The sequence below is a fragment of the Anopheles marshallii genome, chromosome 2 (genome assembly GCF_943734725.1).
Source record: "Anopheles marshallii chromosome 2, idAnoMarsDA_429_01, whole genome shotgun sequence".
Taxonomy (NCBI): Eukaryota; Metazoa; Arthropoda; class Insecta; order Diptera; family Culicidae; genus Anopheles; species Anopheles marshallii.
In genome coordinates this window covers 56593555-56608666 of record NC_071326.1, presented here as the reverse complement: position 1 = coordinate 56608666, position 15112 = coordinate 56593555, and the positions used below count along the sequence as shown (strand labels likewise).

At 37.2% G+C, this 15112-nt stretch overlaps 1 protein-coding gene across 1 annotated transcript in view; it reads right to left on the bottom strand.

The window, feature by feature from the left end:
* LOC128710483 (neurogenic protein mastermind-like) overlaps positions 1-14600 on the bottom strand; it is a 42443-nt gene extending 27843 nt beyond the window's left edge. The window contains exon 1 of the mRNA XM_053805538.1: positions 14058-14600. Coding sequence (XP_053661513.1) covers positions 14058-14600 — 543 coding nt within the window. The remainder of the gene's footprint in view (positions 1-14057) is intronic.
* Between the last annotated feature and the right edge of the window lie 512 nt (positions 14601-15112).

The window sequence follows — 15112 nt, the reverse complement described above, 5'->3', positions numbered from 1 at the left end:
TAACATTGCAACTTTTTTGACACCTCGTGAAAGTAACCGATGACGGAAAGTTGCTGTCATTTATTATCACCTTCAATCACAACTGCCTTTATTACCACATGCGTTTTGGACTTCTCGTTGAACTTTAGTAATCTGTCAGACCGATCAAGCATTAATTGGTTGGGAAAAGACGACCGAAAAAATTTTGTAGAAAAATGTAGACAAATATGACACATTTGATGACAAATGAACCACATACAGTAGAATATCAGAGCAACTGCGGATCGGTTGCATGTCGGTTAATTAATTTCCACGGATAACAGGACCTTCAGCTTTGTACGTGCAAAAATTGAATATGAAGGTGTCAGGTCAACGTTAAAAGAATTCTTATGTTATTAATAGTAGAACCTAATGTTAATTAAAAGAATGGAACTTTACCAGGGAGCTTCACTAGAGGGAGTTCACTCTGTATAGAAAACTCTCAACTTCCTTTCGGACCAACCAGGTAAACGGTTAAAAATTTAAAACTATACTACTGGCTGTAATTTTTTTGCTCATGGATAATCTGCACGTTGGTTAATCGTCGTTCTACTGCATATACATTGTTAGTCTCGTGGTGAAGAGATCTTGTGGTGTTTGTAAGATCTTTCGAAATTTTCTATCGGATAAAATCAACCGACAGGCCAGGCTTTGCCGACAACTGATTTAAAGAGAGAACAAAACAAAGTTCTTTTGACAATTCCAACCCATGCTCAATAAAGAAAACCTAGTGCCTGTGAAGTTAGCATGTTATTTATGATCCTATTTGCTATTATTAAGCATTCCGCACCGAATTGAAAATCCAAAGTGACACAAACCAATGTCTTGGAAATTGATGCAATGCACAACATAAAAAAAGCAAGTTCCTCAGGAACGAAACTCGTGGTTGATTGAATTCTAGTTCAAAGGCTGGGGTGACATCATTTTAATTTAATTAAACCTATAAACCCAGCACAAATAATACAGTTCATAGACATTGCCTGCAGTGAGTAACAGCTGCATCAGCGTGAAGGAGCGACTATATGGAAATCTTGTACCTTTCCCACCCGTTACAGAGAGGACAACGAATCGGAAACAAAAGACAAATAATCGTTACATTCTTACGTACACTGCAATAGTTAACCATCAGCATTATCATCGAATGTTTGAACGTCTTACGAATAAACTGTCGGTTTGTTAAGGTATGTTATTCGTTGTGAAACTACTATTCATAAATGCATAAAGCATTATTATTTCTCAGTAAGAATGTTTTATGCCTACATAGATCGAATCTGGTGTTCGAACAGGTTACAGATAACACTCAAAATCGAGTCGTTTGTTCGTAAATGGATAAGCAATGTTTATATTGTATAACATATTGTATGCTCAACAACATCCATACCAAGTTAAACAGTAGGGTTGATCGAATTCGAGAGAAAAATCCCCACACCTGACGAATAGCAACACAGCGATATCAATATTTTCCATGTCCACCCTGCCAGCTGTTAAAAGCACAATTTGATGAGGCTTCTATGCAATGCAACATGATCCAGCGCAAAGTATTAGCGAAACGGTACGCCCAAAAGTTACACTATACTGTACGCCGTCAATTGTTACTTCTCCTCATCGGGCTGCTGCTATTTTAACCCGTACCGCAACTGTTTCCTTCGCGAAAGGTAAAGTGTCGTAATAAAAGTGTAACTCGCACCAACCATTTGCCGCCTTCGTAGACGTACTGCATAAAGGTTTCTTGGCGTTTGTCTATTGTTGTGACTGCGACGAAAGTGTTGCATCAGACGTCAGACCGACACAAGGGATTGCTGTGTACAGATAACTTGCGTTTTTTGTTTTCTCTTGTACTTTTCATCATTTAACCGAAGTTTATTCCAAAAAAGGCAAACATAAACAAACAAAAGAAACAAATACAAATGATACAAATATACTTATATGGCGTTATGCTACCATGTAAGTAACAATATTGGAATTATGTATTAGCAAACCTGATATTGCCGATGCTACTTGACTCTTGGTCCATGTGATTTTTTTCGATATGATAATTTTTTTAGGATAATTCATTCCATCCGCAGCCAAGGAAGCGAAAATGAAATACACAATACATTTACATGACGTTTACCTCTGTTGTCAAATGTCCGCTACAAACGCATCCACCCTTATGTTCACATTTACTAGCTGCATATCTTTTACCATTCATCCTCACCAGAGGTTCGGTGGTTGGAAGGTCAATTCTCTCCATCGACAAACCGTGTGTCAATCTAGATTTCGCCTTTCGCGGAAATTGTTCATTTACAAATCCAAAGCACCTTTAATCGTTTTTTCATACAAGCTATCGTTTAGCATGCATTCTCCTATTTAGCATGCAGGCGTAAGTACGCTCTTGCAATCAGTTTACAAACTCTAACTCTCTCTCTCTCTCTTTCCTTTTTGTTTCTTCTCTCTTTATCTCCCTCTCGCACTCTCTCAATTTTATTTTTCATTATTCGTTTTTACGCTTTCCCTATGTTTAAATCTTTTTTCATCTTTTACTTGTTATCCCTTTTCTTCCTTTATTCAAATGTACAATTTTTCACTTCGCAAATTCCGAGCTGTTTTGCTTCGTACACTGTGAATTTGCTGTCGTTTGCAATACCATTCGTGCAGGTGTGTATGCGAGTTCAAACCCCTCTGACAGTAAAATTGCATGGTCATACAACCAGATTCATTCCGTTGTTAATGAGCGCTACGCTGTATATGTACGAATTGTTGTATGCGTTGAGACGTGCGTACGTTCGCATGCATGCAATCCCTTACCAGCAGCGATAGTTGAGCAAGATAATGGGGCAACTGATGGCGATGAGCTTAGTGCGACAATCGACAGTGGATCATTATTAAAAGGGATCATTATTAGCGTATGGTGGTGTTTTCAATATTTTACATTCCTAAAATTTGAGTGTGAAACATTATCAAAGTCCACCAAAATAATCTATAACTTTATATTTATAGCTTTAGCAAAACTTAAAATATTAACGCTGTGTTTACGGGGCCCATCAATTTCACGCATATTCTACTTTGGAGCGAAACATGGAAAACCCCGGAGCTTTTTTCTAAACCATAAATTTTTAATTTCATAAAAAGAGTTTGTACATACAATTTTTATGTCTTAATATGTACTATATTTTTTCAAAAATTACATGTGACATACCTATCTCTATGGAACCCATCAAATTCGACGGGTCATGGTTACATAAATAATAACAAATTGCTGTTTTAAAGAAAATACCATTTTCATCCACCCGACGTAGAGATATATGAGAAACGCCGGCAAACTTAGTATTAATAGAACACTTCTTTATTCATCATATGATATCATATATGTAACACATTAAACGTGTGTTAATATACATTATATGTAGATTATACGTTGCAACATTATATTTGCATGTTGTGAAAGTGAATTTCAAAAATTGCGAAAATAGAAAGCATAAACGTATCCCTCATTAATTGTAATTTAATGACGGTTTGCTATTAATGATATAGTTGTAAGAAGATATAAAATGAAATGATAAAGACATCATATCACACAGATAGTTATCTTCAAATAAAACATTTTTGGTGTTGCTGAATCGTATAATAGCAAAGGATAAAAAACAAATCCTTCTTTTTAAAATCCACATCCACATCTCTGATCCAATTTTTCAGATATGTCAGAATTGGAAATTATGATTGTACTTACACTACGTCAAAAGCAGACACAAGACATATTTTCTTATACAGACTTTAAAATTAGGATATTAAATAATTTATTCTTTAACATACCTATGACTTGTATATAAGACAATAGATAACTTCTCTGAAAATTCTAGAAATCTTTATTCTAGAGTATCATTGGCGCAAAACACCCGCTACAAAGCTAACACCAGAAGTATAACTCTTCTGTGGTACACATTTTAAACATACGAGAAAGAGAAATCCAAAAAGAGAGCGAGTTAGGCAGACTAGGCGATGATACACAGTACGCCATCGCCTCAAAGATCAACAACCTGTGAAATAACGTTGATGAAGTTCTTCAACGTCGATCGATGTTGCGCAAGCAACCTACCGTCTACCGTGCAAGAGTAGGCACGCTCTGGGTCGAAGTTGTTCCAACTTCAACCAAGGCTACAACCATACAAATATCGTCAGCCAACTCCAACGCGAGTCTCGCGCGATGGAATAAAAATGGAAAAATAGAAGAATTGGGACGTCGGCGTCAATGACGTATCCCGGCACTGTGTACTGCCAGAATAAGCTGAGAACAGGTTTTACTGAGCCGTTCACAACAATGCGATGATGAGCTTCGGTTGCAAGATGTACGTCAAATACACGAATCTTTTACTTCGAATGCGCGATGCCATAAACCAGTGAACCAGTGCTGGAGCCTTTTCCTGTGTCAGAAAACTTCTGTAAACCCTCCGTGGGGAAGTGATGGACATATGCAGCAAAGCAAGTCGGTATATCCGGTATATTCGGGTATCGTCGGTTCTTCTGTGGTGTATACACCAACTACTAGTGGTGTTGAATCATCAACAATGCCATCAAGGGTGGTAAAAATCCATCCGGTAAGGTTCAAAGCAAAAGTGTTGGCATTTCTTTTAAAGCATAACAAACAAACACAATCTCATCCGACTGGGTAGAATCAAATTACTCCTATCACCGCTCAAATGGCGCGATATCTTGCAATTTTAGTTGTATTTTGATTCATAGATTAAACTTGGCGTTTCATTATTTAATATTTTCGTGTATGGTGTAAGAATATTAAAAGAAGAGCCTTCCTTTTAGAGGATGTATGTTATAAAATTCTGCATTAGAATTAATAATCACAAATATTAAAAAAAAAGTATAAGTAACAAAGAAATCATCATGGATATCATCTTAATCTTCGGTGATTGATTACATCACCCCACACGCATGGTGCGGAAAATGGAACAATGCGTGTAAATTAAAATATGTATTGCGTTCAATCTGGTGGATTTGTTACGTAAGAAGTTTAACATCATCATCTGCCAATACGGGTCATAAATAGCCATTGAATCGTCCGAAAAATGGTGCAAATTCCATTCGCCGTTCTAACGACCCTCTTTCACTTGAAGCACGTATAGCGAAGTGGAGTGCGTAAAAAACTTACGGACTTACTCGTACTTTCAACAACAACACAAAAATGTAACGATTCTTCCAAAGTAAGTAATGGAGTTTTGTTGGTTCAACCTATTGCCGAGCGACAGAATTCTCACCCCTTAGGAGGCAACAGGAGCCGAAAAATCATCAAACAACATGATAGCAGGTTACGGGTGGACGGTCCCTCATCGCGAGTCCAGCACCGACGATCCGACGAAGGGGAAATAGGATACGCAATCGTATGCTGGTGAGTTCATGCAACAAACCTCACACTTCCTTTGATTACCGCTAAACAGCTTTGCCAATAAGCACTGTACTTCCACAGAGACTGAGACCAATCGGTATTGCGGTGCATTATGCGCCGAATCTAACTTTACGAAAATTCTCTATTTGCTAATTCTCTCATGTCCATCTCTTTTTGATGGAACATTTCTTTTGTCATGCTCTCAAATTCTATATTTCAGCTTTCCGTCACTATCGTTCTCTGTCGCACTAAAATGTTTTTAGTTTTATCATAAAAGGGTTTTCATTTGAAATGACATTGTGGGTAACGAACAACAGCGGAAACCGAATGAAAGTGGATCTAAAATTAAAAAACTATACATCGCAATCGCAATTTACTGAGTTACTAAATATTGCAATCTACGTGAACATCACAAGACATAAAGCTCAAATGATCCAATGCCTCCTTCATAGACTAACGAAACACCAAAATATGCCTGCCACGCAGTGGTTTACAAAACCTTATATTATCACGAATCCACAATAGTCAATGCTCACAATGGGAAAACGGTCCAGATGGTAATAAGTACTTAATTAACATCCATCGACGCCGTCGCAATAGTGCCTGTAAATGTTCTTTGCTTACTGCTAGCAGTTGTCGTTAATGTTAAAATTTTACTATTACTCCCAAATTTTACGCTAAAAGCTATATACTTTTAAAAACCACTAGCAAAAATGTTCAAATTTAATTTGTAGAACTATTGTCTGTCTTGACCAACTTCACTAACGGTTACCTCCTCAATATTCAAAAGATTTGAATATTTCCTTTGGTTCCACTTATAATTCGTTGCAATATGATGGATCGAAATAAAAATTGTTGTGATACCCACTTAGCTTTGGTTACCAAATTTCATTTCATATCATTTATGTTTATCATGAAAACCATGCAATTATGAAAAAAAAACTTGATAAACTCACTAACCGATATCCAAACTAAAACGGCTGTAATATAACAGCTCAAGATCGTACGTTTTGCACCAGACTAACATACGTATGGAAAAAGTAACACGTTCAAAGTTCCACCGTCAAACCGTGTCGTGGGAACGCTTTCAAACACACGTAGTTTGATCGTGTTGCTGGTGGAACCCCTCCAACTAAGCACCACGAGCCGTGCAAGCTGTGAAGCATAGATGATAGGTTACTGCAAGCTGTTACAACTACTTCGACAACGTATCGTGTAATCACTTCCGATAAGCCCTCTCAACCAAGCGTGACTCTGTGATACTGCCGCTTATTTCTTTCGCGATGGAGATATTGACACTGAAACTAGCAATAGTAACTGCTTCCAAGTAAATTCCCAACGTTAAAATTCATTGATTTGAATCAAACAAAAAATAAACAAAATTAATTTCAATTTTCCAACAAACTACATTGCATTGCAACACACTACTCTCCCACAATTTGGTATTAAAAATGGCAATTTCAATACTTTTTCCAATACGAAAAATTGCGATTAGAAAGATTTTTTCAGTAATCGTAATTAGTAGTACTTTAGAGATGAGTTTTATATCCTCGTCATGTTTTTAACTACATAAAATATTACGTAATTTAATATCATTCTTACAAGAGAAGAAAATATTGTACGAATGTAGTTCTAAAAAATAGTGAATGATATAATCACGTACAAAGTACAACGAAGTCTTAAAATGTCAAAACCGAGAAAATTTGGGCAGAGAAGAAAATTTTCCTCGTCCAGAGTATTGCTGCGACTCTTCTCCTGTTTAACAGTCACAGAAAATGAGACTTGTAAAAAAAAAGCTTTGGTAGAGCGAGACACTATCCCGGCTCAACAAAAAATTGAACACGCACACGGTCGACCAACAGAAAGAGACGCATACTGACAATGCGAATGTACGAAGCTTGCGTAAAACTGAGCTGACGTGTGGACGAAACCCATGAACGATTGGAATGGAAAGAAAGGAATTCCTCGTCGTAGTTTGCCTCTTGCTTACGCCAATCTATGTGCTAAATGGAGCGAAATCAGCGGTTGAGTGGCGGCACTGAGACCGTTCAAAAGACAGCTTTCCACAATGCTATCCATGCGGACGCGTTGCCGTTGTCGTATCAACGACCTCAATATACATCAAACAGAAAAGCAACGACGGCATCAAGGTATCTCTTAATCGATGAATACGTGCAACACAACACAAACATAAAACAAACACTTTAAGCTTTTTTGACATCGATACTTCCCTAAAAGCTGCGCTGGGACACGAGAGCTCCACCAGTAATTCGGGTTTCGATTGAAAAGCTTTATCCTAGACTAGCTTTCGACCAGTTAAAATTACTAAGCATTCCCTAAACTATCCTCCTCTTTCTACAATGTGTGTGAAATAAATGTATGATTCAGTCGTATATTACAAATTGTGATTTATATTTTCTACCTATTCATCCATTCAACTTATGGTTCATTTAGATTGATTTGATGAAATATTTACTTACAATCTTACGACAGTTAAAACTACAAACAATTATTGTTGCATGTATGTAAACAGTTATTACTATCTTCAGTAGCTAACATAAAATAACTTACACCCATTACACAAATAACACCCATTTTGCGGTTCCTTTGAGGATTCCTATATCCTTTCCCGAAGCTTTTAGTAGCAAAAAGCTCTTTTCGTTATCGCGATATGCTTTCATACAACTAGTTAACGAATGCTAGAGAACAGTAATATTCGAATATTTTGACGTGAGCTGATTTAGGCATTTTGTTATACGGTTGCAATAACATTTACAATTATTTTAAAATTCCCTTCCAGTATGTGTATTTAACAGTAATCCAGTTGTTGCATGAGCATTGCAGTATCACACGTAGAGGGTTCAACATCGTTTTCCTGCAACCCTGGTATAAATAAAGCTTTTCCGAGCTTAAGCATTTTAAAGAGTTAATGCGAGTCTATATTTGCAGTATGGGTAAAACTAATTCATGTGAAAAGCTTCCGTTATCTCCATTTTATGCATAATACACATTAATCAGTACAAGTACTAATAATTCTTATTGATGGAACCTGACCTTAACTGATTCATTAAACAATAATTACCATATAAATACAAGTAAAGCAAAATTCGACAAGTGAATAACTTCCTTAACACTAGAAGTACCAAGCGTTTTAAATTGATGGTCACTTTATAAGCAATTTCGAAGTCTTGGATTATAATTTAATATGTTTTTGTGTCCATACTTTACGATATGTAACGATATGTAAAAGTCGTGTACAACTATGGTAGAATTGTTGTACCCCAAAAATTAATGTAATAAAGATGAAGCCTTCCAGTCAAAATGACTGGTCCGGTAGTTCTAGTGTTAAAATACACGTATACCAAATAAAGGTTGACCATCGTTACACAGCTGTCGTGCTCTCTTTCTCTCTGCAGTCTTGTACCACTGTCGTTGATCCACGTTGTATACGGCTTAAATTGCAAGTTTGAACTCAGCAGCAAGCTTGAGCTTAGTCCAAACAAAACAGTATTGTCTTTTAAGACCACGCAATGGCGATCATTTCGGCACGCACTACAATGAACATGCTGAGAAACGCACAATTTTACAATGTACTGAACTTTGCCGAACGTCATCTGAACTACCTTGGATATATTTCGTCACCATAATCAACTCCACACTGTCCAATGCTACAATATAACGTTCGCTTCGAGTTACGACGTACAACTTCTTTTCTTTTCTTTGTGAATCAAGCTATTCATTTTACGCCGCACAATAGATTTGGCTGTGTGTGTATTGGTGGGTGTTATATTTTAGTGTATACTTGCAGGAAATGAGTGCAAACCTACGTTAATCATTTACGAAAGTACAGAAAACTTGCCGATTTTGTATTCCAGGATCGTATACCATCGAGAGTCAACAAAAAATATGCAATCAAAATAACTTTGTAACATCTCATCATTTATATCGCCATTGTGATAAATGAAGATTCATACTCGTTTTACAACTACAAAAAAGGAATGGAAATTCTCACAATGTGACTTTGTAATTTATCGCATAAATGTTAACATTGATATTGCCTAGCTCATTCAAACTACTAGACCGGCATCACATGTCTTTTGGATTGTTGGATCAGTTATACACACATTGAAAACATGTTTGCCTGACCGAGTCCACTCGGTCTAAGGTGCCATTTCACTGTTCGAGGAAGCAAATGTCTCTAAACTAATATGAATTGTACTTTTGATTCAGATTCCATAAGATTTTAGCAAAACGGCCTGGGTATGCTGCATGAATAAAACAAAAACATAATCACCTTTGTAATACCTACATTCAATTAGTAGAAGTCTGTTTATTACATATGCAATTACAAATGAGTAAAATACACAATTTTTAACCAAAATAGCAACATTTTATATGGCGTTTGGCCATTTACTGATAACTACAAAGCCCAAATTTTCTCAATAGAGCGATTGAGAGTTATTAATATTAAAAAAAAGCGAGTATGTTTCATTAGCCTTAATTTTTCCTTTATTCTATCACAAAGAACCTTCCGTCGAAATAGAAAAAAAATAAACTAACCAAAAAATATGCAGAAGATAAATATCATCAAATTTTCCCAATTCCATTAAATTTCAGGATAGAAGCAACACGCATCCTGCCACCACAGTATCCTGCCGGTAGCAAACTTTCTTCGTGCGTTATTGTTGATTCGTAATGTATTCATACGTACAAACGCAGACCTTAAATTTATTTTCACACGAAAAACAATTTGTTTTCATTAGGCCACCGTCAAAGATACGTCGCTTTTTGTAAGCAAAAGGCCAGATCTTTTTCCTCAGTCCCCATGGCGTGCTAAGGATCAATAGTGTTACTACTGGTAAGCAACTGAACGAAAAGGGGAACAGAACCACCCCAACTAAACACACATTCAATCAACAAACAGTTCTGAAATGCTGGATCTGTAGAACATTATATCCCGGTACTATACTACAAGGAACAATCCTATAGCGTTAGGAAAGGGTATTGCTGATATCATCCAGTTGTAGAAACGTACAGTTCAATCGATTTTATAGCATTTGCTACTACTCGTGAATCACACACGCCTGACGCGTTGGCTACAAGTTGCAAATGTAGAAGTGTAGCGCTTCTGTTGCCGTACCGATGGTTCCGAAAATACAATTGCAGTCTTGATTGTGCGGGTACGCTTTTAATTTTAATCATCATAAAAATCCCTTCTTCTGGTGTGCAATGTATAAAATACAAAAACGTGAGGGCGCTTAATACATAAACACCCTGAACATCCTTAAAACCATTAGGACAGAAAAACCTTTACGCGAATAATGAAGGATCGCTTTTATGACACCGAAATATTCCTATAGCGAGTTTTGTTTATGTATTCAAACAATAGCTTCATCAGTTAATGTGATAGAATGATTGTTACGCTTCAAATATGGACCGCAAATTGGTTAGTCTTTCTTTGAAATTTTAAATACATTTCCATTTATTTAATTCAAATTTTGAACTTTATATTCCAAGCGGGTCGAAAGTGTATTAGGTAGCGGCGCAGGTTTCACACGGCAGGACTGGTGTAAAATCCCTTCCGAACCTATCATCCGTACACAGGACTTTCAAGATTGAATAAAATAATAAATAAAGTAAAAAAAAAACAGAAATGGCGGGCCTGTTTAGACCTCTAGAGCTTGTGCCGTTAAAGAAGAATATTTTTCAAATATATTATTGATTCGAAATAAATTACCAAAACTCATGCAATTGGTTTTTATTCTTCTGAAAAAAACTGTAATTAATTAAGCTTTATGAAAACCGAAAAATATCTACACCGTTCAAAATATTTTACAAACACGATCTTCACTTTTCTATAACAGTTTTGTCTAATCCATTTCGCAAAGTTCACCAGTTGTCAAGCATATCAATAAATTTAAAATTAAATTTAATTTAAACTTTACCAGAATATCCTCTTACATAGTGTGATATGAGTAAAGTTAAGAACAAAAACACCTTGTATACGTCGGCTGTGACACGCAACGATTAACTTTGTATTTTACTGCGCAGCGCAGCGAGCTTCAAAACAACAGCAAAGAGAAAAATAAAAGAAAATAACCTTCTGTTGAACTTTCTTGAATCATTCAACAGATTTTGCGTTGCTGTTTATTTGTTTTTATCAAAGTTAACATTTAAGATATTGTAAGTAAAATTATGAAGCTGTAAGAAATCACTGAGAAGTAATATTCTTCCGAAAGTAAGTTTTCTATTTTATTTAAATTTTATTCATCTCTCTTTCGTTGAAAACGTAAACCATACATATTTGGTTATAACAACTGTTAAGCCTTAAGTGTTCCTGACACAGCATCAGAACAATAGCTATAGTAAATGTTTTTATTACTGTTAAAATAATGAAAAATATATGGTCCTGACACAAAAAGGCTTTTTTTTTTGTTTTACAAACACTATGTTTGAACGTATTGTCAAACAACACGTATTCTATCAACACTAACTGCAACCGTAATTGTTCACTTGCTACAAAAATTCGGGTTCGATAAGGCCTCTTTCGTAAGGTCAATTCGGAAGGATGCACTCCTAAAAAGTCACTCGAAAGGTCAATGGCATACGCGAGGTACCCGGCGAATGCGCGCATTCGTTCGTCTTCGTTGAACCTTGCTGCTTATTACTGGCTCAACCATCCCTCGAAACGACAAAGCTACTGAGACGCAGAACATGTCGTAAGCGCGTGTCCCTTCTCAATTTAATGGTGGCAAAATTGAAGACATATCGCAGCTAACTTTTTATAAATTCCAATATCTTTTTATAAGGAATATGTAATTATTTTCTTTTTCTGTTTTTTTAGGGGCGGCCCGGTGGCATGATGGTAGCGGCGCCGGTCTTCACACGAACGGACTGGACCAAAATCCCATCCGGGCCAATCCCCCGTAGCAAGGACTGACTATCCGGCTACGTGGTAAAATAAGTCGATACGGCCAGGCCGTTCTAACGAAAAAAAAAAAAATAAATGTAATTATTTTCCTGCTTTTCAAACCATCCTCATACATTGCTCAACAGAAATTCACGTAAATGAATCCAGAAATTTTAAAACTTAAAAATTATAGCATCGTATCGCATAGACACCGCACCAATATAATCTAGCCTTATAACACAACATAAACATGAAAGCTTCACCAAAACAAAAAAAACTTGTGTAATCGATACAAACCCCGAAAAATAGCAGACATACAATCGTAGAAGACAGTACCACACGCTCAAACAGAAGAACTGACACCTGCTGAGTTCTCCAGCTGTTGCCAACCATACCAAGCGTGAGAACACAAGCGACAACAAGTTGTTTCTCTTGTAAAAAAAAACAACCAATGAATGTCGGTTGTGCTGCGTGTTTCACAGAGCAAGGTCTTACGATTTCTTTCTTTTAAAATATGCTGGAGCTATAGCTGAGCCATATACATTTTACATTACTATTCGATGCTTTCCTTTTTTCCAAAATATTACATTCGGCTTATAATTTATCAACCAATATTAGGGTAAATATGGTGGGTTAAGTTACGAAGCTATGGCAATACAACATAAAGGTTTCTCAGCCAATGGAACCGTTAAGCAACATTGCATTTAAACCAGTATAAAACCTAACGAGTACTACGAAAGAGTACAAAAATAATTCACACCTAGTCTATAAAACTTCACCAAAGCAAGATGATGAAGACTTTACATGAAATTTCAACATTTTGTAAAACTTACTGAAAAATATATGTGCGCTAATAGGAATTTTTCCTTTGTATGTGACATTGCTGTTCCAACAAGCCATGGTTATCAACAAATACAAGCTGGTCTAATGCCCCAGTCTGCCATATCATTACTCATTGTGCCAAATTTCGTCCGATAGTGAGTTTTTCCAGAGTTGTACTTCAGTGCTATTAGAACACATCGAAACGTGACATTATAAATAGGCATAGGAAATGCAAACATATATAAAATAAAATACTTCATATGGACAAATGACAATCGCTATACTCTAGGGTACTGTTCGAGACCAGTGTAGAACCAAATTGGGAAAACTAAATCATACCCCTACCGCATTCGAAATCCTGGCTATTGCAATGTAACCGAATACCCTGACAGCAGTTGCTAGACGGGAGTACACTTGAGGGAGGAGGTTCAAATGCAAACAGAAGGTGAGACGAAGTCATCAGACGTGAAAATTGAAAATGAAAATTGGATTCTACATCATCGCGCAATTTAAACGCTTGCATGAACGTTGATTCCTACAGTTACCAGTGAGTGAATGAATCGTTATGGTTTGCAGGTAACATGAATATAATGAAGACAACACGGGGAAAATAATCCTAGAGTTTAAATATTTTAACTAAAACAGATTGTAGCAATACGGCCTGGCCGTTCTTATTGAATAAAAAAAAACAGATTGTTTGCGATTAACGAATTTTTTCTCTGTCTGTTCGAATAAACTATCAAACACACCGTTGAATATGGCTTATAGCATCAAATTCAATGTGCAATACAATAATCGAACACGATTTTTAAAATTCATAAATTTGTTCTGTAAAGTTCGCAATACATAAGGTTGTGGGTTTACACTTAATTTGGTAAAATGTTGCACCATATTAACGAAGCAGTTTTAGAAATAAAATAAAAGAATGCTCACCACATGAACACTGCTTTGAAGATTTCCAGAAAGGGTCTGCTGCTGCTGTAGTTGCTGCTGTTCGGCCTGCTTCTTTTCCGTTTTCTTCAGCGATCGTTTATTTTTCTGCTCGAGATACTTTTTCTGCAGAGCAGTCGTTTCGAGACTCTGTTGCTCACAGATCCCACTATAGGTTTGTTCAAACCGAGGCGTGCAATCGGTTTGCCGCCGCCGGTAGGTTTCGATGCGTCGCTTCAGTCTGTCGAATACCGCCTGACGCTTCTGGGGAGCCTCGCCGCCCTGCGCAAGCTGCTGCAACGGTTGCTGTTGCTGTTGATGTTGTTGTTGCTGCTGAAGTTGATGCTGCTGCAGAAGCTGCTGCGGATGTTGTTGTTGCTGTTGTTGATGAAGGTTATGGTTGCTCAGCAATTGCATCTGCTGCTGCTGCTGCAGCGTCAGTTGATGGTGTTGCGCTTGCTGCTGTTGTTGCTGTTGCAGGTGAAGACTGTTCAGGTGATTGGCCTGATTAGCACCCGGAAATACTGGGAGTCCTCCCGCATCCATACAGACGTTGGTGCCGGTGGCTTTGTGGTCACGCCGCGCCAATATGCGTGCGTGCACCCACAAATACTAAGGTGATAGTCCCCGAAAGAGAATAGCGAGTACCCCCGCCGTCGTATACACACGCGCACACTACACTCCCGTATCACTTTCTGTTACTGAGCGGAAATAAATCTATCGGTTCCACACCCGGATCACTACTCAACACTTATCTTCATACATGGCGCTTTACATATGCACAAACACTCATAGCTAGCAAACTATTATTGCACAAAGAGATCCATTTGTACCACAGGACTTTTAGCCCTTCGTATTAAAATGGTTATCCAGTACGATAAATTATACTACGATCGTTGATTGGATACAATCGAACCGTGGGGCACGCGATCCTGCGGGCGCAATGCAGTTCTTTTTCTGGCATAAGCGTTATTTTCCAGATCACGGCTGAGGTTGTTTTGTAAAGAACATCAAGTCAAAAATTAACTACAAACTCACATATCCAAGACTTTCGATAC